Raw genomic sequence first — 25,408 nt, forward strand, 5'->3', positions numbered from 1 at the left:
CGCTAAGTTTCGTGGTTTGTTGATTCCGATCCGCCATTTTACAGTTATCGCTAGAAAGTTGGAAAATCGTATCGAGAAATGTCGTTGTTTGTGGTGTGTATTTGAGATTTAAGTGATTGTTCTGTGTTTGTTACATTGGAAATGGATCAGCCATGACGCACCCAAATTTTCAAACTAACGGAGCCAGTTTAGAAGATTGCCACACGAATTTCTTCGCTCTGGTAAGTCGATGTTCGTATTGACCACTTTAAGCAAATTCTGTCCGACGGTCTGCCGTGGAAATGTGTGTCACACGTTATCGGCATCTTCATATACTCCGTTTGTTTCTCGGTTATATTTTAAGAGTTTGAAATTCTTCTCATATCAACTTTCATTCAAGAACTTATCGAAAACACTTCCTCTTCTATTGGGGACACAATCATTTACTTCAAAATTTGGTTATTTATCGTCTGGAATCGCATAACTACGTCAAAATTACTCAATTGTTTATTTGTTCCCTGCTACAATCTCTGAATTTTTATTCAAAACAATCCGTTCTGCCAAGTTTGGCAACCTCCGATTTTTCCTAATATCTCAAATTCACCATTTCCTCAAATTCCTTCTACATTGTTGTTGTCTTCCTTATTGTTTATTTGTCGTGAAACCTTTAATACCATTGCGGGTGTTCCAAAATCGGTCCTTCTCTCTCACGGGAGAAGTGAACGAACGCAATAACCGAGAAATCTGCGGTGTTGCCGGGTCAATAACGGTCTAGAACTAGTGCCATTATTTGACAAGTGCGTGTGGGAGCTGCAATCCCCGATCTTTAAAAACCGGTCTATCTTGGCATCGAAGATCCATCCAGATTGAATAGAATATCATGGTTCATTTTTTCCTAACTTCGTCTTGTTCGAAGAGAGGATTTTGTGGTTCTAGTAACAGGTCGTTCCGTTCGCATTATATAATTTATGGTTAATTCATTCTCGTTTTTGTGAACTTCCTTTCGTTGCTTTCACTTCTTCAAATTGTCGGTACTGTCGGTATTCTAATGGTATCAACGATTTCTTAATATTTGATCGCATTGATGACTCCAGAAAATTGTTCGACTAAATATTTAACTACCTGGTGATTGGCGGAAAGATTTTATCTGCTCTTTTCATATGGTTCCCTAGGGGTCTATTTATCGTCTCATATTTTCTCTCCTCCTTATCGGAATGATTGAAGTCTGGCTGAACTTTTTACTGGTAACTGGTGCTTAACATTTTATGATTTGATCAGAATTTTGTTGTATACATAACAAACAGTATGCACAATACTTGTTTTCATTAATTGTACAGGTGTACAAAGTGGGCTTATTGACAGCTTGAGCATCTTGTCAACTTTTCGAATATAGCAAAATGTAGTTTATTGGAGGTTTATACAACATTTGTCAACCTGAATTACAAAATGAATTTCCTCGTGAATTTCGCATCATCCGCATTTAGATCCTCTAAGTCGTTTCTGTCCATCAAGTTTTATTGAAAGGAAATAATGATAATGGCTGCAATTATTCATAATGAAAGTACATAATGATTCTATTTGTCGTTTATCGAAGCGATCTTTTTGACAAGATTACTTCAACGTTTACCCGAACTCATCTCTTTGACCACAGAAATGACAAATAGCAATCATAGAATGCACTGTTCTCGGAAGATCGTTGGTTACGGCGTGCCGTAGAAACTTCGATTCCTTCACCTTCTCGGCTAGATTTCCACACAATATTTTTAATGCAGCTTTTGTTACTTGCAACGCAACATTTGGTTACTCTGTCCGATATCCTTGGATAGCGATGTAGAACACGAGCGTTCGCCCCGCCGCCGCCTTCCTATCGTCGGACATTTCGAAGCCTTCCTACTCTAGAATCAGGTAAATTCCGACGTCGGTAGCCAGCCTTTCTCGAGCTTTTCCAAATGTCCCCCTCATCTCGTACGAATAATCCCCTTTTCCAAGTTCGATCGGTTCCCAAGGTCGTTTTGTTATGCATCTTTGTGTTTCCGTGGTGCATCGGAAGCCGTACGACGTGACAACGTCGGTATCCTCGTGATGGATTTACGTACAAGTTCTCTTTCCTTATCGTCCTTGCATAGTTTCGTATTTCGTAAGGATTATTTCGAAAATGATGCCCTTTATTTACCTGAAAATGAGAGTCGATTATGTTGGCGGGTTTCGTGAAACAGCTATAAATAGATTTTTATTTTCTGATGCAGATCTGTCAGAGATTGTTGTTATTGACCATAGATAGACATAGCCATAGAGACTATATGTCTATGGACATCATAGAAATTATAACCACAGAACACTAGGGTTAGTGTATCTATGATGGACATAGACCACACAGACATAGAGTATATCTATGATCCTGACCGCACAGACCTTGTTATATCCTTTTGATTCACAATCCGTTCGATATAAGTCAGTTACGTTCAGTAGTGTGGTAAGATAAACTTCAAAAATTTGAAACTATCGCGGTATTTTGCTTTTGTCTAATGTTATCGGTTTCAGAGATAAAAAATTATCAATTCTTACACAGGTCAGTTGGCAACACTATTTTCCCAGCATATTTTCTATGTTTGTTCCCTCTCGAACCAACTTTTAACTTATGTAGCTTGCAAATGGAAGCCATACAGCGGCAAAATGTGTTTTCATAGATATGTATTCTGAAGTAGATGATCTTTTGTGTACTGCAACTGTTTACCTGAGAAGGTACATCATTATTAAGTAATCTAGCTGAAAAATTTAAGCGCGTTCCGCTGTTCTCTCATATTCTATGAAAGGATAATTCAAGGGCACGAAGCATCATATGTCAATGCATCTTTGGTCATTCTTAGGGCATTATCTTCTGTGCCCTCGCTATCTCGACCCCCCTCCATCTGAACCACGTGCGAATTCTTCCTCGCCTACCGCTTTTTGCCGACCACCGAGACGAGCCGGTCGGATGAATGAAATAGTTTCTGCGGATTTCTCGCATTCCTCTCCTTTCTAAATGCGTCCATCGATTGCGGAGGCAAGACCAGGAAGACGTTCCGCTGATTGACCGCAAGGGCGTCGTCATCAAAACAAACTTCTCTCGCGTCCGATTCAAACATTATCCCATTGACGATGTCGCATGTCAAATTGTGACATCGATGAATCGAAATCAATTCACATCCCTGCCCGCTTATTATTCTGTGCGATTGATATTTGACTTTTCCCGAAGTTTTGATACGCTTCTGTGGTTTTCATGAACGTTTTCCACTCTATGGATCGAATCAAAAAGATGGCCGAATGATAAGGAAAGCTTCATGATCATAGATATGTATTTTATTTACAGTTTTAGGTTAGTTAAGGTGTCAAAAATTATTTGGAGGACAAATGATTCTCAATTGCTGTTTCTGTTAGAAGGAAAGAAGTGAAGTGATTACAGTATTTTTATCGAATGATACTTGGAGTCAATGTTGGCATATTGACAGGTCCTAACTGGTCTAATATACGCGAGAAGGGTAGAGAAGAGTTTGTATTTTACTGTATTTTCTCTAACATTGCACTTAAATTTCTTTGGTGATTTATTTATATAATGTTGATAATCATATTATTCTTCGTTATAACCAACATTTTCATCCTTCTCTCGAACGACATCGATCCCGAATTAATTCAGGCCGTTTAACAGGTTGTGGGTCCGACGCGCCCTCTTGGCTCGCATTGCCACCAACCCCCCGGGTTGGTGATGTATCACGCCGCGAAACGAAATTCCCATTTCCCGCAGGTGTGGGACGCGATCGTACGCCGATTTTTTCCAGTCCAGTGTCGAAAATTCGAGTTGTCTACCCCCGTCAGAGCCCCGAATCGATAGGGTAGAGGGCTACGCGGTCTTCCGGAAAATGGTTTTCCTAGCGCCCAGACGACGTCTGTCAGTTGCATCATCGGGGTCTCGGTTTTGGATCGAATCAGTCGAGCACGGTGGAAGGAATGTAAAGCTACAATAATCTGTGACTAAATCGTAGCAGATTGAAACCTTAGATCTATGATCAAAACGATCCATGGAATTCACAGAAAGTTGATATTCTGTGGTCGAACACTGACCCATTTTGTGGTTATCTATCTCTTCGTGATATCTCTCTATGGTCAAACCAGAATCTACTTATTCCAACTACGAAATTCCGTAAAGTCTGGCAACCCAGCCTGGCGGTACCGGATCGGAGGAGCAGGTCTATTACCAGTTGGGGTGGTTTAGGTGCAGCTGTCCCTAAGCTCATCGCCCCCTAAGCTCCGGCACGAGTCTGCTCTTATTGGTCCTGCGGTGGACCACACGCGGCACTCACAAATGCTACCTATCCAAAATACCACAGATTATCGAGATCGACACCGCATCGATTCGATGGTGGACACGCATAACTTCGACTCTTGAAGAACTCGAAACATCGACCTATACTACTTACTCTCGTTCCGTATCGTCCCACGATCTTTCTCTAGGGTTGTGGATGGTTATGGACGTTTTATTTATGATCGGAAGGGTCCTTGGGCCTAAATATAGTCGGCACCGGGAAAAGCGGTCGTACTACTATGTCTTGTGTGGTGGATATGGATGAGAAAACTATGATTCAAGGGTTCTCATTGAAATTCTTGAAGGTTGGGTCGTTGTTTACTTTTCGATCAAGGGTTCTTTCGTGTTGATACCTCTGTTGGCGATGTTTTCGTGTTGTTCGTCGTTGGAAATGTATACTTCTGTATTGTTCATCATGTTGCTTGACATATAGGTATACAATTTAGGGACCATCACTCAAGAATTTCTGTCCTAGTTTCCTAGACATGTTGCAAAATGGAAAAAAGCCGTCAACTTGTTTCCTTATCGAATAACCCGCAATCAAAAAGTTCAAAAAGTGATTAGGTATGCTCTTTCACAACCGATTCAGCGATAACCCCACTAATTTTTTTATTGATGCCTGGTTTCATCCTTTCAGCCAGGTCAAGTCTCGAAATTATAATTTTTTCATCGAGACGTCTCTTCGGTTTAGAATAATTGGATTGAATTAGGTGTTATAAAGAAAAAAAAAATTCTAGTGCTCTTCATCATCAATTCAATTTTAGGTTAGAGCATAGAACTTAAATGAAAAATCCTATGCCTAAACCGGATTCTATGATCTGTGATCACAGAGCATTTTCGAATGTGTCTCTGCTCGTATCTGGTATATCATAGAAATTTAATTATCTTGCACTGCAATTGTCATGTTCGATATCGACAATCCATAAATATTCATGTGATTCTCAGGATTAAAAGTTCATTATAATTATAATAAATCCCGACATGTATGATTATATGATATCATTCCACTGAAATAATATTGAACGTACTGATCGACGTAGTTCGATCGATAGATCGCGAGATCGTTCTGAAATAGTTGCAATTCCGATGTCTTCCGAGAAACGTTAATACGTCTATAAATAGGCGTCGATAACGACTAAATACAACAATAAACGGATGCTCGCTCGGAATTTATCAGATAAGATCGCCCGATGGCTCAGATAAACCAAGCATAATGTCTCCTTGAGGACGAAAATCGGATCGATTTGACGTTTCTATGGTTCTATTCGACTTGTGGTTCTGGTCATAGATTCACTAATCTATGGTTCTGGTTTCTCGAGAGTGCATAGAAATAACCGGAATGCGTTCCGATCTAGACGTAACGAATCAATTAACGTCAGATTACGGCGGATCTGATAAGGTCTGACGGCTGGAAATGAGCGTAAACAGTATCGCGGTGCGTATTCTGCGCGGACAGAGGCGTGAAAGTAAGGTGTCGTAAACGATAAAAGGCTTATGACCGTTCTTGCGGGGGCAGTAAAACGGCAGTAAAATTGAATACGATGTATGGTTTTGCGGTAATAATGGGAGAATTGATATTATCTTTCGACGGCGCAAGGTCCCATTGTGGCACTTCGTCGCTCGATTAATTATACGGGCTACCGTGTTAAGGGGTCTTTACGGATGACAGATTGTGCATATTTTACGAGAATTGCCGTAGGAAGTTGGCTCGAGCTACCAATTATCGTATCGTTTTTGAATTTTCAATTCCAAGTGAGTTCTTCTATGGTGTGAGTTCTTCTATGGTCTGTGTTCTTTCTATTTTGGGGATCTGTCATAGAGATTAGAGTTATTTTTTGTTCGACCACAGACTTTACTCAGAAATCTGTCGATGTTGCCATTATTCTGCAAAATTTTTCCTAGTACTTCAAAATTCGGTTTGAAGGTTAGAAGAAAAGATTTTTTAGTCCTTGTCGGATAGCTGCGACATTCGCTTCTACACTTTCTACAAACGTTGGCTGTCCTTTTCGGCATTCGTACAGTTTTCGATCTTCTTCCGAGCAGGTAGTTTTAGTTTGTTCCCGATTTTGGAAGAGAACGATTTATAAAAGAAACTGAATTGTCAGAGTAGAAATATTCAAGTATCTCAGAACGAGCTTACAATGAAAGCTGCGAAGTTCGAGGTATTTCCGAATCTTTGTGTCATATTATGGCAAAAAAAAAATTATTTCACTCTTTGATCAGGCAATTTCTGAAAAACAAATCATTGGAAACAAATCCGTCTTTCTTAAATTGTATTAAAATCTTATCTCCCTTCTTCCAAAAAAATATTATCATCATATATTTCTTCGATTTTATCGCCCCACTTGAACATTCACGGTTGCATCGAACTAATTGGTCCAATAATCACACGAAAAAGCAATAAACATCGTACATCAACACGAAGATCAAACCGCTGCTCAACTAAACGGCCATAAAGTCATAAAGTTTAACAGCTCGAACGTAAAAGTCACAGGCGTTTAGTAGACCAACCACCCGAAAAAATCCACTCTCTCCGGGTGGGTGGGTACCTCGCTGTCGTCGATCGGGGGGACCTGCGGTATCGACAACACGAGTTCGTTGATTCCTGGCGAAAAAATCTCCGATGCGTGGTCCATTCCCGTGACGGGGGATTTCATTCGAAATCTGGCAACGTCGCGCCGTTCTTCCGCAGACTGTAATTGGGGGTTTCGGTGCTCTATGCACCACGCACCGATTAAGATAAGGAAAACATACGAACATCGCCGAAACGGCATATTTTCGGCCTACTACTGGGTTACCAACCGATTCTTCTCACCGGATCTTCCGTCTCTCTCTATCCCCCTCGTCGGCCTATTTAGCCTAGCGTTGATATTTTCCCGTTTCTGTCTTTTCGTTAACTTGTCTCTGGTTCGGTAACTGGATTATAGACAGGACTGTGATAACTCGCCTTCCTTTGAACTTGATTGTTGGACAAACGAGCGTAGGAATTTCAGAGAGAGGGAGAGGTCATGGGAATCTATTTGATTTTGGAGATGGCGGAATTTCCAACAGCGAGACGTTAGTTTATTCTATGCGTCTTATCTTCTATGTGACCTTGAGCTACTTTCCAATTTACCGATAGTTTCCTTCGAAGGTTACTTTCATTAGGCGAAACTGAGAGCAATCAATTCGGCGTTTCATGTGGAATTCATCACTTTCTCACCAAGCGGAGAACGGAAATCATTCGAGTTCGCTCTAGTATTTGAGCTTTAGGATATATCTATGTTGTACATCAATTTGTCTACTCTTTTCTAAATTTATCATGTTTTTTCTTCCTTGTTTCCCATTTTTCGATCTTCAATTGGGTCAATCTTAACGATATTTCTCATGACATTTAGGTTATCTATGACGAACATAGACATATTGACTACAGAAATTATTAGTTGTCATGATATGTCTATGGTTAACATCAATTCAATCTTGACCGTTTGATTCTTTGGAATTTGAAAATACGAAAGTGATGTATCGAAATATGTTTGATTTCATCAATGAGTATTCAATTGTTCCTTCATGTATTGAATATTGATATTTGATTACATTTTGAGATTTATTTCCCGTCTTATTGGTGATGAATAGTGAGCGAAGCATAGAAAACCTGACGCTGTCACCCTTCAATTTTTTCTGTGTTACACCGACGAGGCCGTGTTCCATTCCGTCGAGTCGAGGAAATGGACGGAAAAAAAGATTCAAATCAATCCATCTACGGAACACTCCGATATCGAACGCCGGTGTTCCATTTTCACAAGGTCTTCTAGAATATAGAAATCAACCTTCCAGACCGGCGCACGGTTGTTGTTGACCCGTGCCGAGCTACGACGGACGTTTGCTATTCGCGACGTTGTCGGCTCGTGCTCGATTTCTCGGATGTGGGAGAGGAAGCTTTTTTTGAGATGATCAGGAAATATTGACGAAATTTCTAGATTTCGTTGGATGGAAAAGTATCGGGTGTCGGAATATCGCGATTGGCGCGATAATTCCTATCTAGAGGTGACTCCATCGCAGATTTTACTTTCACTGTGGAGCGATTCAAGTTGATTTATATATTTAATTCCATTTGAGTTGGGTAATTATATGTGCAAATGAATGGAATAAGAAACTGGCAAGGTTCATGAAAATCACAGCGTATCAGGGGCGTATGATAAGAATGGTGTACAGGCATTTGTATACGAGGGTGGTTCAACAAAACTGGAGAACTGATGAAAGTTGATTCCTAATGTCTGACCGCATTATCTTTTTTTTTTTACGAAATCCGAATCGTTAATTCGATAACCACAGATAAGATATGACGTAGAACGTCAACTGTCAAAATCCACGGCTGATTCTAATGAACTTTCGTCGAATATTGTGATGATGTAATATTGTTACAGTTTTGATTTTAGCCATGTTCTTAAGTCTTTTTTTTTGCAGACTGAACTTTCCGGCATCAAATGGCGTAAGCTAGTCTGGTGCGAGGGTTCGAGCGGAGGCCCTCCGGGGCCCCACGGGCCCTCCGAGCCTCTGGACGACCCTGTGTTACGCAGCTACGCTCGCTGCCTGGCGGCCGACATCCTGTGTGTGTGGCGGCGCGTCTCGACGCCCCGGCAGACGGACGTCTTCGAACTGGGCCCCCCGCCCCCGTCGCAGCCGCCGCCGCTGAACCTGTCCGCTTCCAAGGAACTGTGGATCTTCTGGTACGGCGAGGAACCGGATCTAAACGAGCTGGTGGCGCCAGAACTGAACGTATCAGGTAAGATCGATCGGAAGAAATCGCATTTTCGTACGACCCACGTATAAATCATCCTTTTCTATGGTCCGAATTGACGTTCGATCCGTGATCTCGTATGCGAGACATTCGCATTCCGGTAAAAAACGTCCCTAACACCCCCGCTCGCGTTATCCTTGAAAATCAATCCCTCCCTCGTCCGTCCGTCGGGGATGTAGATCGGGTGTTGCCGTTTCGTGCCGTTTTTCCCCGGTCTCCCGAAAAAAAACCGGGCGCTGAACGCGACCCGGGTTCGTTGAACTTCTTGGCGGGAGCGAGTAAATCTCTGTCGGACCGAAACCGAGACTTGTGCCGTCGCGCGACTAGTTTCGATTTCGAGTCTGTTTTTTTTTTATTCCTACTCCGATATTATCCGATTCGCGGCAACGCCGCCTCGGGATCATCGAATTTTCGATGGTACGCATAGAAGACCGGGGTCATAGAATTGCAAAGCTCCAATTTCGACCCGCATCGAGTAAATTTATCGTCCTTTGGATTCCGAAGAGTTTGTTTAGGTTTATTTGTAAGCAAATAATCGAATCGAGGTCGCGAATTGTTTATTTAATCGGAATGGAACACAATAATCGGTCCGATGAATGTCATCGACGCCTTTGATACGTGAAAATTTCGATCGTTCAGGATGACATTCCAACATAGAGTTTCGATTTACGCTTGGAACATAAATATCGATGTTTATTTTGTGATGATTTATCTATGGCGAATATAGAGGTCATAAAAACTGGCCGGCATGTCATATTTCAGCCAAGAATTCAAGTTGACGCATGAAATGACCATTACGACAAGTGCCGTGATGTTCTCTTTCAAGAATGTCAAATTAATTTATATCTCGGGTCTTAATTATGCAGCTCGAGGACCTTGGGTACCGTTATGTTGCGAATTCAGCTCTTTTTCAGCGAGCTCTCATGGTGACCGGTGATACCAACGTGTATAATGCTTCCTGCAAGGTAATTCCTCCGACCATTACGTCGGATTATTAGCCGGAGAAAATTGCGCGTAATAAGTATAACTTTCCACGTAAATACCGACGTTCGTCGCAGTAAATACCGTAATCTTCGATCACCCTCCATTTAAAGATCGCCGACCGGAACAGGCGACGTATTCCGGTGACAGTTGTCGAACGTCATACGTCACCTGTCAAATTTCGAGGTTAAGCGCCGATCTTTATCGACGTTTCGTTTTCAGATGGCGAGCAGGGATCGTGGGAGAGCGGTCTCAGCTACAAGTGCAGATCTCTGCTGTTCAAGGCCCTGCACAACCTGATCGAGCGGTGTCTGCTGTCGCGCGACTTCATCAGGCTCGGCAAGTGGTTCGTGCAACCGTACACCGGACCGAAGAAGCCGACGACGCAGCAGGCGAACGGGACTTTCGACGAAGAGGCGGCCTCCATGCCCACCGCCAACGCCTCCAACCACCTCTCCTTCTCGTTCGCGTTCTTCGTACACGGCGAGAGCACGGTGTGCGCGAGCGTAGACGTCAGGCAGCATCCGCCAGTCAGGCGGCTGACGCGCGCGCACATCCACCAGGCGCAGGCTTCGAATGGCACCAAAGGTGAGTACTTACAAAGAAATTATTATTGGCTTATTCAACCTCAAAGAAATTATAATCATTATCTCTAAGAGGTTTTTATATCAATTTGAAATGTATTTCGTACTAATACTGGTTCGAAACTTCCGATAGAATTGGAAGAATACCGTTTTTTAATACCCATTTAATGTCACCCTTTCGTGCAACCTTTCAATTGACGAATTGTTACAGTATTCTCCTGTGAATACCGGTGACGCCATCTGTACGTGGCGGACTGACAATTCGCCCAAAGATAATCAAGATGCGATACAATCGGGCATCGTTTGTGTGGCTCGTCTATCTTCCCGACCATCGCGTCGCGTTTAACGACTTACACAACAATAAACGCGACCTTGGCCGTTCCGTAGTAGCTTTTACCGATTTTCCCATTCAGTTCCGACATGAATGGATTGTGTTAGATGAATCTCGACCGCCGGAGGCGAACGCACTCGGTCTACGCTAAAAATTTCCGATCTATCCCGCGTTTTATCTATGGTCGAAGAACCGCGTTCCATTTGTGGTCACTGAAGTTTCGAAATTCTGTGTTCTATGATTTGTAATAGAAGTCAACATTTGACAATTTTCTTTTTCTTCATTCCTGCTATGACTTATGACAGAATTTTGTTCTGTGACTTTTGAAAGGAATGAACTACTCTATTAACGAACTACTGGGTATTTTTGTTCTCAATATTTGAACAGAAAAACAGACGAGATTAATTGAGTGATCAATAAAATTTCAAAGAGAACATTGGTCTCAGCAAAAACCGGTCAAAAACGGTTGAAATGAACCAATGCTATAATAATAAAGTGATCATAATCTATCCTTTCACTTGTACATTCATAAATCACCTATGTTTAATGGGCTACAATTTGTCTGTAAAACTTCACGATCATAACCGCAGACATAGAGACGTCTGCGGTCACAGATACGCAAAACTCAGCTTGGAGTAGCTAGACTGAACATAGAGTGACTCGCCACATGTAATTCTTTCTCTTCTTCAGTGATATTGGCCCCTTTTGGTCTCTGCGGCACCCTGATGGGCCCCAGCTTCAAGTCGGCAGATTCGTCTGCCCGTCTCCTGGACGAGTGGAGTCAATTCTATCCGGTCGACAGGTCGCTGGGACTGTCGGAAAGTAGCGTCGTCGAGGTCGTGGTGGGCGGGGTCAAGATGCGCTATCCGTCATGTTACGTCCTGGTAACCGACATCGACGACGCACCTCAGACCACGCCCGAGACTCCGCCCCCTCACGTACCCACACCCACGCCCGGCACCGACAGCAACAAGAACGAAACAAGTAAGTAAAAAGATAGTAAGAAAATCTACAGTTGTTGTTATAGATCTTAAGGTCTATTGTGAAGCAAGGAGGCTTAGAAGAAGACCTATCTGACCGTTTTTCCTCCTTTCAGATACCCCCATTCTGGTACCTACCCCTCCACCTTCTCCGGTACCCATCAACAGCAAGGTACCGCAACCGGGGCCCTATCAAGTGTCGACAGAACACATGAACTCGATGTGTCGCGAGGCGACGGCAGCTAGCATCCTCACGGAACGGACGTGGCAGGAATGCGTGCTCGGGGGCCCTCCGGGGGCCAACGGCCCCGCCGGCCCTTCGAGCGAGTTCAACGGCAACTGGGACCTGTTGGATCCGACCAAGAGGGTCGGTTGCGCCTGCTCCAAGTAAGTCGATCGTACCACTCTTACCCTTGCCTCTCTGATTATCACGCGTAACTTCTTCCAGGTGTCCGCCAGCCTTCAGCCAACAGGAGGGAGGACCCCTATCGTACCCCCGCACCCAGGAGTCGATGGCGGTACCGTCGGTGGGCAGTCCGCCGTCGGTGGCGCCCTCTCCCCTGCCCAACCCGCACTCCCAACAGCCGGCGTCCGTGCCGCCGGGCGAACCCCTGCTGCCCACCCTGTCGCCCCATCCGACCAATCCGTCGCCCTTCACCAAGTCCTACACGCCGCCCGAGCAGCCGGCAAAGACGCCGGCGGGCGGCGCGAGCGAGGCCAACAGTCCGCAGGTGCCGCCGCCTAGCGTTCCCGAGGTGAAGACGGAAGCTCTGCAGGGCGGCGGTCAGTCGGTCGGGGGCGGCGGTGGCGGACTCTTGAAGCGACCCCTGCTGACCAGCAAGGACTACGAGGCGGAACTGGGCGAGGAGGAGCAGAGTCTCGAGATGCTCTACGACTATTCGACGATGAACGCCTGGTGAGTGGATTGTTGTGAAAATCTATCGAAGTTATAAAATATTTTTTCATGAGGAAGCACTTGAATGAGTTCACTCCAGTGAACATATAAATTGAACATACTAATGAGCATTCCCAATCTGATTGTGGATTCTTTATTGTAATCTCGCACGTGGACACATTTAATACATAATAAAAGCATGAGAAGAACATTAAAATGAAGAACTAGTTAGCACCAAAATTGAATTCTTTAAAGAGAATTACTTAATAAGGTGAAGTGGGGCTTCTGCGTCGGTCAATCAGAGGTTGTTCATTCAAGTATCACAGAATTTGCACTATTCCGTTGACGTTTGGGAACTAATCAGTAGCGTAGACAAGTACAAAGTCAAATGAGGCATCGTTCACTTTTTAATACTATTCATAACATTCCTGCTTGACTTTTTTATCTCATTATTTAGGTTTTTTTCTACTCAAAAACTAATGTAAAATCTATCAGAGTTATAAAATGTATATTCATTTCATACATTTTAAAAAGCATGGGAAGAACATTAAAATGAAGTAAATAATAATTTTGAGAACAACTAGTTAGCATCAAAATTGAACGAGAAGGCTTTAAAGAGAATTATTTAATGAGGTGAACTGATAGAGAAGTTTAACAATAATAGTTTTATAATTTATCAACGTTAACATGAACGAATATAATTTCTGAGAGGGGCTTCTGCGTCGGTCAATCAGAGGTTGAACGAGAAGGCTTTAAATAGAAATACTTAATCAGGTGAAGTGATAGAGAAGTTTAACAATAATCGATCAATAATTTATTAACGTTAACATAAAGAGTATAATTTCGATTACAATTTCTGAGGGGGGCTTCTGCGTCGGTCAATCAGAGGTTGTTCGTTCGTGTATAACAGAATTTGCACTATTCCGTTGACGTTTGGGAACTAATCAGTAGCGTAGACAAGTACAAAGTCAAATGAGGCATCGTTCACTTTTTAATACTATTCATAACATTCCTGCTTGACTTTTTTATCTCATTATTTAGGTTTTTTTCTACTCAAAAACTAATGTAAAATCTATCAGAGTTATAAAATGTATATTCATTTCATACATTTTAAAAAGCATGGGAAGAACATTAAAATGAAGTAAATAATAATTTTGAGAACAACTAGTTAGCATCAAAATTGAACGAGAAGGCTTTAAAGAGAATTATTTAATGAGGTGAACTGATAGAGAAGTTTAACAATAATAGTTTTATAATTTATCAACGTTAACATGAACGAATATAATTTCTGAGAGGGGCTTCTGCGTCGGTCAATCAGAGGTTGAACGAGAAGGCTTTAAATAGAAATACTTAATCAGGTGAAGTGATAGAGAAGTTTAACAATAATCGATCAATAATTTATTAACGTTAACATAAAGAGTATAATTTCGATTACAATTTCTGAGGGGGGCTTCTGCGTCGGTCAATCAGAGGTTGTTCGTTCGTGTATAACAGAATTTGCACTATTCCGTTGACGTTTGGGCACTAGTCAGTAGCGTAGACAAGAGCAAAGTCGGACGGGACATCGCTCCATTTTTCAACATAATATTCCTACTCAATTTTTTTCAGTCCAAAATTCGTGTAATTTGGTTGAGATTGTTGATTCTTCTCGAAATTTCATATTCCTCGACTTTCCCAGGCTGAACCATCCGGTCAAGAGGTACAAACCCAGTTCCAAAGAAAACCTGAGAAATTCGAACAAAAACGACATCTACTCGATGTACACACACAACGGGATGTCGAACGCGAGCTACGACATGGCCAATAACGTAAACGTCAAGACGCAACCTTACGTGAAACAGGAATTGAACCAGGAACAGAGATGCTCCGTAAGTTGACGCGCGACTATGGACCAAAAGGTCGAACGGATCCTAACCTTATCTTTCCTTACAGGGCGAGGGCGACGCCTCGATGGTACCGGGCATGTCGCACGGCATCAAGAGGCCGGGGGACCCTTACGAGTTCGACGAAGAGGGAGGCGGTTCCTCCTGCAACATGGACGGATTCAAGAGGGGCGGCCCCGGCAGCAACATAAAGGAGGAACCCAAAGACGCGAAGAAGACTAACCTGTTCACCAGCGAGGGCCTCCAGCCCTCGTACAAAGATCTCGACCAAATATTCGACAATTCCGACGACACGAGCAGCGACGAAGCGGTGAGTACGCCTTATCGTCGACATATTTTAAAATGAAAAAGTTTATGTGGTGGAAACGTTCTACAACAATGAGTCCCCTGTCAAAATTAACGGTGAATTTTCTAGATGCAGATACAGACGCCGCCGGGGTCGACCTTTTCGGGCGGCCACGAGGACTCGAAACGTTTCTCCGGCGGGCACAGCTCGACGAGCAGCGGCGGATGTCCGACGATAGGCATCCTCAGACCGGAGGAACTGAGCAAGATGTTCCCGACGCCGCCGAGCCTGGAACACAACCCGATGCCGTCTCCGTGCGGTCTGATCGACACCCAGACGCCCGATTTTACGGATCTCACGCAGGGCGTCGTCAGGATAAAGCAGGAGATCTACCCGAACATGGGCAGTCCTCCCGAGGAGCATATAGGTGAGTGCAGCCTCTAACGGAGACGTTTCACCGATTTAATTCGTTTTTTGATCGATTTTAGAAGACTGGAGTTATGTGTTCAAACCGCCGGTTATGTGTAAGATTGTCGGATCGAGCAAGTACGCCCCTTTGACCAATTTACCAAGCCAAGGATTACCTGTGATGCAACTACCACCGCATTGTGTTTATAAGCCGTCGTGGTTACAGATGGCGGAGAAACAGGCGCAGGCGCAGCAGCAACAGCAGACGCAGACGCCCGCCGCCCAAACGACAGCGACGCCCGTGAGTACCGCCCTTGAAACTTACACTTTTATAATCTCATTCGTGATTTTCGTGGTTTAAGCAGGCGCAGCAACAGACGTCGTCGAATCACCACCAAACCAACGCAGTACCTATGGCCAACCCGTTGACGCCGGTGGCTACACCCAACCCTACCATAGTACCGGGCGGGACCGGCACCCCTCACCATCAGCCAAGCGGGATCAACCCGTTTTCTCCCGCCGGGTTCCGACCGCCGCCGCCTCCCTACGAACTGCCCAGTCCGGCGACGTCGAACGCGAGTTCCTACCTGAACAAGGTAAGTTTGGAAAAATACCTCCGATCTCGCGGTATAACTTTCGAAGATACACGGATAAATGTCACTTTTAACAGAAGCGCCCTTAAATACCTCGAAGAGTCATAGCTACTCTTAAGGCAATCAAGCGCCCTTAACTATCTCGAAGAGTCATAGTTATTTTTAGGGCCGCCAAGCGCCCTTAACTACCTAGAAGAGTCGTAGTTACTTCTAAGGCAGATAAGCGCCCTTAACTATCTCGAAGAGTCATAGTTATTTTTAGGGCCGCCAAGCGCCCTTAACTACCTAGAAGAGTCGTAGTTACTTCTAAGGCAGCCAAGCGCCCTTAAATACCTCGAAGAGTCATAGTTACTTCTAAGGCAGCCAAGCGCCCTTAACTATCTCGAAGAGTCATAGTTATTTTTAGGGCCGCCAAGCGCCCTTAACTACCTAGAAGAGTCGTAGTTATTTCTAAGGCAGCCAATCGCCCTTAACTGCCTTGAAGAGTCATAGTTACTTCTAAGGCAGCCAAGCGCCCTTAAATACCTCGAAGAGTCATAGTTACTTCTAAGGCAGCCAAGCGCCCTTAACTACCTAGAAGAGACCTAGTTACTTCTAAGGCAGCCAAGCGCCCTTAAATACCTCGAAGAGTCATAGCTACTTCTAAGGCAATCAAGCGCTCTTAATTATCTTGAAGAGTCATAGTTACGCGCTTGACTGCCTTAGAAGAAACTGTGACTCTTTTGAATGCCCAGAAAATAACTCTTCAAGGTAGTCAAGGGGGAAATAAAATCTCTAAATTTCATTGAGCTCGGTATGACCGTTCGGTCTTGACGAAGTTTTAACAGTCCTCATCTTTTTAGACACGGGTATCTCTCTGAAAAATCATGTTGGATCTAAATGTGCTACATATATTAAAATAGCAAATCTTCCAGTAATTAATCTCGAAATTCCATGATATTTTCTGTATCTGACTCGATATGAACTATACCTAATCGCTGAATTTGCAGAACTTGAATTCCGTGGAAGCTGTCCAAACGCCTTCAGTTCAGAGGGCGCCCGAAGCGAGCGCCCTCTTGTTAAACATTCTGCTCACCGACACTGCCTTCAACATATTCAGGGACCACAACTTCGAGAGTTGCACGCTGTGCGTCTGCAACGGCACCGGAAACATCAGGGGTGAGTACCCGGCGCGTCAGTACGCCAGCCGAACGCGTACTTAATCTCACGTACGTTCCGCAGGTTCGGACGCCGCCGTCTACTTGATGAACGGCGACGGACCGCCGCACCACGGACCCTACCACGGTTCGCACCACCTGAACAACGGCCTGCACAATCCGGACAGTCCTTACCCTGGGGCGATGATGGGTCAACCGCCCCCCTACGGCATGATGTCGCCCAATCACCACGGACAGGGCCACTCGGTCGACGATTCCATCAGGTGCAGCTGCGGCTTCTCGGCCGTGGTCAACAGGAGGCTCGCCTACGGCAGCGGTCTGTTCTACGAGGACGAGAAGGAGATCACCGGTGAGTGGCGGTTTTTTTTTTCTATCCTCGACGGTCTTTTCCCGACGTCTCACTCATGCTGCGAAATTTCTGATTCAAGGTTTATCTAGAGAACCCGGCTCTATGATAAGGGTTGTTCCAGGTATAGCCGACGACCCGGCCGAGAGAAAGAAGACGTCCCTATCTTCGTACCTGGTCTCGACCAATTCGCTGAAGACGGACGCGAACGTGGACCGCGATCAGATCGACGGCCTGCCGCACTACCTGCTCGAGCTGATCAGGGATCAGTGCGGCGTGATACCGAACAACGTGAACGCCCTCTGCAGGGCGGCCGATTTCATCAAGACGCAGAGGGGCGTGTTCTCGAACACGGTCAACGTGCTCGAGTACTCGGACAGCAACGAGGTCACCGCGGTGGCCCTGGATCAGAGCAGGCAGGCGTCCGCGGACGCCCTGGGTTCGTGCAAGATGGAGGAGGCGGGACAGAGGCATAATAACCAACGGTAAGTCTGATTAATACGCGCTATCCTTCATTTTGTTATGATTCGAAGACGTCGTCTCGATGTATTCTGTGTAATTTTCGGGACCATAGACTTAGGGCGAAGAGTGACAACTAAAGTGTCATTTTGACGTCTGTCAACGTCAATTAATTTTTGACTTGAGGTTTTATCTTGTATCTTATGTAATTTTACATGATAAATTGACTTCTCGCTGTTACTCCTCGGATGTATTTTCGGAATTTATCGTTTATGGCGTTCGATACCAGGTCCAACAAGATGGCCGTGCACAAGTGGCCGTTCCTTAGAGCTTGCGGCCCGCAATGCAACCAGGACATAGTGAGGGTGATGAAGGGTCTGAGGCCTCTCCTTCAGGACGCCATCCAGAAGAAGTGTCAGACCAGGCTGTGGGAGGCTCCTTCCGCCGTCAAGGGTCCCCTCACGTGGAGACAATTCCATCGACTCGCCGGAAGAGGTAAAACTACCGTTTTCTTCGTTAATAAATAGAAAATGTCACACGTATCGGCGTCAATGTTCAATAATCCACCAATAGAAGAAAGTTTCAACCCCAGGTTGATATTGACAGTTGACATTTTGACACGAAACGTCAACTGTCAAAACTCTTCTCGACATGTATGGGTTGCAATTTCACGGAATTTTCTAACGCAGGCACCGACGATCGCTGCGAGCCCCAACCCATCCCCTCCCTGGTGGTCGGACACGAGAAGGACTGGCTGAGCCTGTCGCCTTACGCCCTGCATCACTGGGAGACGCTGCTGCTCGAGCCGTATTCCTATTCGAGGGACGTGGCCTACATAGTGGTGGCGCCCGATAACGATTCGATACTGCCGAGGGTCAGGTGGTTCTTCAAGGAACTGAGCACCGCGTACGAGATGTGCAAGTTGGGCAGGCACAGTCCGATCACGAAGGTGCTGAGGGACGGCATCCTGAGGGTCGGGAAGACGGCCAAGGCGAAGATCGGCAACGAGGCCGTCGAGGAATGGTTCACGATGCTGGGAGAGAGCGAGACTACCGACATGCTCAAGTTGTACGCTCAGGTAAGGCTCGGGTAGACGCGGTCCGCGGCGGGGTTTAAACGCTGGCTTCGATTTCAGGTGTGCAAGCACCATCTGGCGCCTCATCTGCAACAGGTGCCGATGGACAAGACGCTGCTGGATCCGCCGCCGGAACCGGGCGACAAACCGGCGCCCAGTCCCATGCCGCCGCCGAGCACGCCCGACGGAAACAGTCAACATTCGGCGCCGCCCGAGAAGGCGCCCGCCACGCCCAAGAGTCCAGGTAAGACGTCGTCGACTTACGCCCACTTCTTCGTACCTTAACTCTCGTGGTTTCAGCCGATCTGGACGGGACGAAAGAACAATCGGCGTCGGCCACGGCCGCGTCTGCGGTCGACCTGAGCCACGACGAGGAGGAGCGGGAGGTTCCCTGCGTGGTCATATATCTGGTGGAACCTTTCTCGATGGGTTCGGACCAACCGGAGCTGCAGCGACTGGCCTGTCTGGCCTTGTTGAGGTGCTTTCAGTCCGTCCTCGCCGCCGTTCCCGACAACATCAGGAACAACATCAACGTACAGGTAGGTTATTTCGGCGAAACGAAGACTATCGTGGTGTCTAAGTCTCGCTTTTCCTCTCCTCAGATCATTTCGCTGGAGAGCATAGTGGAGTTGGGCAGGTCGAGAGATCGAACGAAGCACAGCGACCACATGAGGGCGCTATCGTTGAACATCTTCTCGCAGTGTCGCAGACTCCTGATCCACACCAATAACGTGAAATCGCTGACCGGCTTCGGTACCGCGGCGCAGGCCGACGTCTTCCTCAAGAGCAAAGACGTAAGTCGCGCGTTGTTCGTAGGTCGACTCGTATCTCTCAACGATTTTTTTTTCGGTAGGAAAAGAACAGGGCGCCCTACAAGATGTACACGCCGCCCTACATCCTGGCGCCGATGAGGGAGAAGGTAGAAGCGGTGGAGTCGTTCGGCAAGGGTACCGGAGACCAGGCCTCGGTGCTCTATCTGAGCTACTGCCTTTCGGAAGATCAGAGTTGGCTGTTGGCCGTGGCCACGGATGAGAGGGGAGAGATCTTGGAGAACATAACCATCAATATCGATATACCGAATAGGTGAGTTGCTTCAACGCGATGGTGACTTGTACATATATTTTTCAACGGTATATTTCTCGAGAATCGTCTCGGCCATGAAGATATCATAGAGACCGGTGACATATGAGTTGTGACTTTGACAAGTCAATCCGTCATAGTTTGACAAATGATTAATATTGTAGGTTAGGTTCAGATTTTTGTCATAGAGCGCGAATGCGTTAATTTTAATGCGCCAGTTTGTCTTTACATCGTTAGATGGCCGATTCGATGAGTTTATTTACCGTTGAATTATATATTATCCAAGTGGCGCTCGGTAGACCGTTCCGTTTAAACTGCATTCTTCGTGTTCCGCCCAGAAGTCGCAGAAAAAAGGCGTCCGCCCGCCGCATCGGTCTGGAGAAACTGATGAACTTCATAATCGGCGTCTTGTCGCAAAGCGCCCGGCCCTGGAGGCTGGTGGTCGGTCGACTGGGCAGGATCGGACACGGGGAGCTGAAGGGATGGAGTTGGTTGCTTAGCAAGAAGAACCTCCTGAAGGCGTCGCAACATCTCAAAGAGCTGTGCACCCAGTGCTCACTCATGTATCCGTCGTCCGTGCCCTGCATTCTGAGCGCGTGCCTTGTCAGCCTGGAACCGGACACCACCTTGAGGTAGGTTCATAACCTCGAAGTTTAGGTTGACATTTTTGACATATCCAATTGTTCGTTAATGAATCTCGTTACAATTTCGATAAGATGAGAAATAAAACTTGTATTCCAGATTGATGCCCGACGAGTTCACGCCAGACGAGCGCTTCAGCCAGGTGAGCGTCAATTCGCAATTGTCAACGCCGCAAGACGTGTCTTGCACGCACATACTGGTATTTCCCACCAGCGCTACCACGCAGTCTTCGCAGACCGCCTTCCAGGAGCAGCACATAACGCCCGAGCTCGGCGACGAGGAGATCTTCATCGCCCTGAACGACGACATGCCGGAGTGCATAGATGGAATGAACGATTTCAGCGACATCTTCAACTGGACCGACTCGGGGGCCGGCGGGGGACAGAGCCCTAACGGTAAGTGACGTTTCATTTTTGCCGTGAAATTTCGACAGTCGAAGTTTGGACCAAGGCGATTCTGACAGTTGACGTTTCTTATCCGCAGGGAGCCCGAGACGCGAGGAATCCGGACCCGGCAGTCCCGGAGGTTGCGGCAACAACATGGGTCGTCAGGGCAGCCCTTACCAATCGGGCAACAACAAGATGGGCGATCCCGATCAGACCGAAGAGGTGGGCACGCTGCTCCAGCAACCGCTGGCGCTCGGCTATCTGGTCTCGACGGCGCCAACCGGCAAGATGCCGAAATGGTTCTGGTCGCAGTGTCCGCATCTGGAGGGCGTCTGTCCCGCCTTCCTGAAGAACGCCCTGCACCTGCACAGTCCCAACGTGCAGCAAAGTTCCGACGATCTCTTCCAACAGTCTGCCGTTACTTCCCATCCTCTGGATTCCACTTATACCACCGATGTCTTAAGGTAAGAATGGCAATTACGTCGGATTTTACAGCAACGGTGATCATTTGGCCCATCGCTAGATGCTTCGACGCCAGAAAGCTCAAAAAATCGCGAAAATTTCGACCGTCCTTTCTTTTGAAACCTCCAAAGACAAAACTTAAGAAAATTCTGACGTTTCCTGACAGACATCCATGATCACAGAAAATTACGTTGTTTTGACAATCGATGTCAGATTGCGGTTTATAGGTTAACGTCAAGTGGCACCGATCATAGAGCGGGGTGTTTTAAATCGATCGGACTACTGTTTTTGGCCTCGGTATTTATGAAAATCATATTTTATGTTTCTGTTTAGGCGAATCAAGGTGGATATACTGGCCATACTAGTAGATTAGTATATAGAAAAAAAAACAGTATTCCTCGAGTCTTCAGTTTTTTTACATATGATCGAATTCTTTCAGATATGTTTTAGAAGGTTACAACGCCCTCTCTTGGCTAGCCTTGGATTCCAACACAAAGGACAGGCTGTCCTGCCTGCCTGTCCACATGCAGGTTCTCGTTCAGCTCTACCACACCACCGCGGCACTTATCTGAATCGACCGCTGAACCCTAAACTTTCCGAATTCACCTATCGAGAATCGGAATTTAAAAAAGAGTATGAAAAAGAAAAAAAACTCGTGTCCTATTTTCGATTTTAAATGTTACCAAAATTACATTGAATTTTAACCTTCATCCGATGGGATTCCAAAAAAAGTTTTAATTTATTTTCATCACGGCCTATACTACCTTCCATTTCGAACGAATTAATACTCAAAGCTATGAGATAGATTTCGATTTGAATCTATATATTTTTTTAAAACGTGTAAATATTGCGTGAACTGTATATTACCTTTTAATTTATAGAGCTGAATCGTTGTTTTTAATTCCTGTACAAACTATTGTGATATTTAGACTTTATTTTCTCCTGACCTTTTAAACCCTAGATTTTAATGCCAAAAACGATTTGTACTGCAATATTTAAGTGAAAGAAAGGGTTCAGTGGACTTACCAAGGAGAGTGCACGGTGTTCGTATTTATTTCACTCATTTAATTATTTTTTCAACAAATACAAATGTTATCGTTTGTTTGTTATAATTTTATTGGTTGTTATGATCTGTAACATATTGTATTTAGAACAAAAATATTTATTTATCCTTTTTTTTTTTAATTGTACAACTTTTTTTGTACTTGTCATTGGAAATATCAAAAGACATGAATTGTTTCCGAATTATGCTTTGATATTTTCGAATGTATCGACCTGATTGTGAATCGAAGATGGAATTTTTTGAAGAAGTTTTTGAGATGTTTCCGAAAAGGGCCACAAGGACGTTGAAACATATCTTGAGGGAGCTCACACATCCGAGAAATTCTAAACGACACTAAAGAAGCTGTACATTTTCTAGCTGATGGTTTTTTGTCAAAGATGTTTTTAGTGTTTGTACATACAACAGTAAAGTGAACTATGTTTAGGTAATATTAATCAAAAAAGAAGCATTTTAAGGTTGAGAATTCTGTAAACCTTCAGTATTTGACTTCATCGTATCGATCTCTCTGTAAATGTAAATTCGAAAAAAATTGCTGGGGCCAATTTGAAGCTAACGCAGCCTCAGACTTTAATTGCAGATCTTTAGAACAAGAAAAATCCCCTGTTTTCTTTGTTTCAACTGTTGCTACATAATGTGCATTTGAACTACTTGAATAGAATTGAAAATTGCAACTATACTGTAGTTCTGGCGTTAATTCTTGGGAATCTGTGATTTTTACTCTGTTTACCATTTATTTGATGTAAGTATTGAGCTCTGTCCATGTCCAACCTAGTTTAACAGTATTCAATTTCTATCCCAATTAATTTCATTCGTGTTTGTGAAAGAAAAAAGTAGATAATGAATAAATTTGAAATTTTGGAAATCGACGCAACCCACACGAAGAATGAACATATATAAAATATATTTTTATTATTTAACATATAGGAATGTTGATTCTTGTTCAAAATGAAAAATGTACCATTTTTCTTGTGTATATAAAACTTAGGAGTACTTGTTGTATAAATATGTCAATTTTAGGGAATTGGGAAATAGTTAAATGAATTTGTACATATTTTAATGATATTAGCTGAATTAGTGAATATACATGAAATGTTAATAACTTTATAAATAATTATATACAGATAATTAGGCATTACTAATAAACCTCTTCATGAGTAAATTCAGATAATTTCATTCAATCTCCGTCTTTCACATTATACTTTTTTACATAACCTCTTTGTAATCTTAGGAATGAGCGATTTATTACTTGCTAAAATGATTGAAGTCGTGATTTAAATATTTTATTCTTTCCTGAGAGAACTAATTACAGACATTCGGTTTTTGGAATATTCAGATTTTTGACTTTTGAATCCAGTTCTTCTATTATATTTCAAATTATTCAAATCAGCATATTGATTCCATTTTTTTCTGGTATTATTCAATTTTTCCTTAACGTCCTGAAGAATGTCTTCGTCTCTGATCAGTTTCCTTTGTGGCACATGTCTCAAGGCATATTTCCAATCTCCTGTCTTCTTCAAATCGAGAAGAATCAACAAAACTTGGTTCAGAGTTAAACTTTTGCCTGAACCACTCCCCCAAGATAGGTACCGGTCCAAAGGAAATTTCATCATTTTTATGTTTTGTTCCTTTGCTTTCGCCAGGGACAAAGGTGCTTGATTTACTTTATCTACTATCGCCCCTATTATATAAATGGCATTGTGGTCATACTCTAACAATTCCTGCCTACAGTGAGGTGTTAAGTATACTAGTTGATCTTTAGGAAAAAGATTTAAATAACTTTCTTGGTGAATATTCAAAGGAAACTCAGGATCATACATTGTAGGCAAACAGGATTTTAAATTTTCCCCTAACTCAGAAGACTTATCGAAATTACACAAATGAAGGTCATACGGATCATCATGGATCCTATTTTCCCCAAATAAAAGCATCAATTGTTTAGCACAATTACTGTTCTCGCGATCCGTCATTTTTTCATGAAATCCACAGTCAAATACCAGTTTTTGACCAAACCTCATAGCATTAATTAGTTTGCTATTATATAAGTTATTAATAGATTTATCTCTTATTCTCAACAATATATTATTATGCAGTAGATCATAAGTTTGAACAAAGTCTTCAAATGGTAAATCTTTGGGTAACCTGTTTTTTTTGTGTTCTTCGAACTGTAAGGCTCTCTGTTTCTTTTTTTCCAACTCATTTTCTTTCCTTTTGCATAACTTGAATATATACTCCAAATACTTTTTTCTACCATTCCTATGTTTCAATTTTAACAATTCTACGAAATGTTTTGCTTTCAATTTATCAGTTTCCGGAACTAATTCACCTTCTTGCCGAAGCAACTCCATTTCCATCGTTAATACTTTCAACCTATACTCTACCTCCTCATCTCCTTGACTCACTTCTTTATAAACCTGCTCTAGTGTATTTTCAGAGGTGCAGAAATATTTCTTGATTCCTAATGCTACATATTCTTTTCGAATATTTCCCAAGTTCAATGGAGGTAATTGTGATGAGTTGATAGTGTTTCCGCTGTACGCTCTGTATAAATTTCTACAAATGCTGTGCATTTTCTATCCGTAGAATTTTTTTTTCGGCTTGAAAATTGAAATTTTATTTTTCTAACCTCTAAAGAAGTAAATAAACATGTTCATAGATGGATTCGTAATCTATGTTCATACATCTTTCTCTATGGTTCATAC

The 25,408-nt window shown here is 43.9% G+C and overlaps 2 protein-coding genes across 5 annotated transcripts; one reads left to right on the top strand and one right to left on the bottom strand.

Annotated features, from left to right (window-relative positions):
- Positions 1-81: 81 nt before the first annotated feature.
- LOC123317376 (mediator of RNA polymerase II transcription subunit 13) lies at positions 82-23,868 on the top strand. 4 transcript variants are annotated; one of them, XM_044903875.1, is made up of 24 exons: positions 82-221; positions 8,765-9,083; positions 10,302-10,667; positions 11,685-11,978; positions 12,091-12,361; positions 12,423-12,890; positions 14,548-14,737; positions 14,802-15,062; positions 15,168-15,465; positions 15,527-15,747; positions 15,812-16,042; positions 17,029-17,197; positions 17,261-17,545; positions 17,625-18,027; positions 18,291-18,496; positions 18,691-19,079; positions 19,137-19,320; positions 19,377-19,615; positions 19,679-19,870; positions 19,930-20,159; positions 20,495-20,788; positions 20,898-21,193; positions 21,282-21,648; positions 22,086-23,868. In XM_044903875.1, the coding sequence occupies exons 1-24, from the start codon at positions 153-155 to the stop codon at positions 22,216-22,218; spliced, it is 6,375 nt and encodes a 2,124-aa protein (XP_044759810.1). In that variant the 5' UTR covers positions 82-152; the 3' UTR covers positions 22,219-23,868. The 4 variants fall into 4 exon arrangements, with proteins under 4 accessions (XP_044759810.1, XP_044759813.1, XP_044759814.1 ...); XM_044903878.1 differs by having other exon boundaries at positions 20,498-20,788; XM_044903879.1 differs by having other exon boundaries at positions 17,667-18,027.
- A 108-nt stretch (positions 23,869-23,976) lies between these two features.
- On the bottom strand, positions 23,977-25,359 carry LOC123317378 (mitochondrial ribonuclease P protein 1 homolog). Its single transcript, XM_044903881.1, has one exon. It carries the CDS (start codon positions 25,274-25,276, stop codon positions 23,990-23,992), a length of 1,287 nt encoding a protein of 428 aa, XP_044759816.1. The 5' UTR covers positions 25,277-25,359; the 3' UTR covers positions 23,977-23,989.
- Between the last annotated feature and the right edge of the window lie 49 nt (positions 25,360-25,408).

The sequence above is a fragment of the Coccinella septempunctata genome, chromosome 7, assembly GCF_907165205.1.
Source record: "Coccinella septempunctata chromosome 7, icCocSept1.1, whole genome shotgun sequence".
In the NCBI taxonomy this organism is placed as follows: domain Eukaryota; kingdom Metazoa; phylum Arthropoda; class Insecta; order Coleoptera; family Coccinellidae; genus Coccinella; species Coccinella septempunctata.

Coding starts and splice junctions, on each gene's coding strand:
- LOC123317378 (XM_044903881.1), bottom strand. CDS start 25,276: ATGCACAGCATTTGTAGAAATTTATACAGAGCGTACAGCGGAAACACT.
- LOC123317376 (XM_044903875.1), top strand. CDS start 153: ATGACGCACCCAAATTTTCAAACTAACGGAGCCAGTTTAGAAGATTGC. Junction 19,080..19,136: donor TGCTCAAGTTGTACGCTCAG/GTAAGGCTCGGG, acceptor CTTCGATTTCAG/GTGTGCAAGCACCATCTGGC. Junction 20,789..20,897: donor GAACCGGACACCACCTTGAG/GTAGGTTCATAA, acceptor CTTGTATTCCAG/ATTGATGCCCGACGAGTTCA.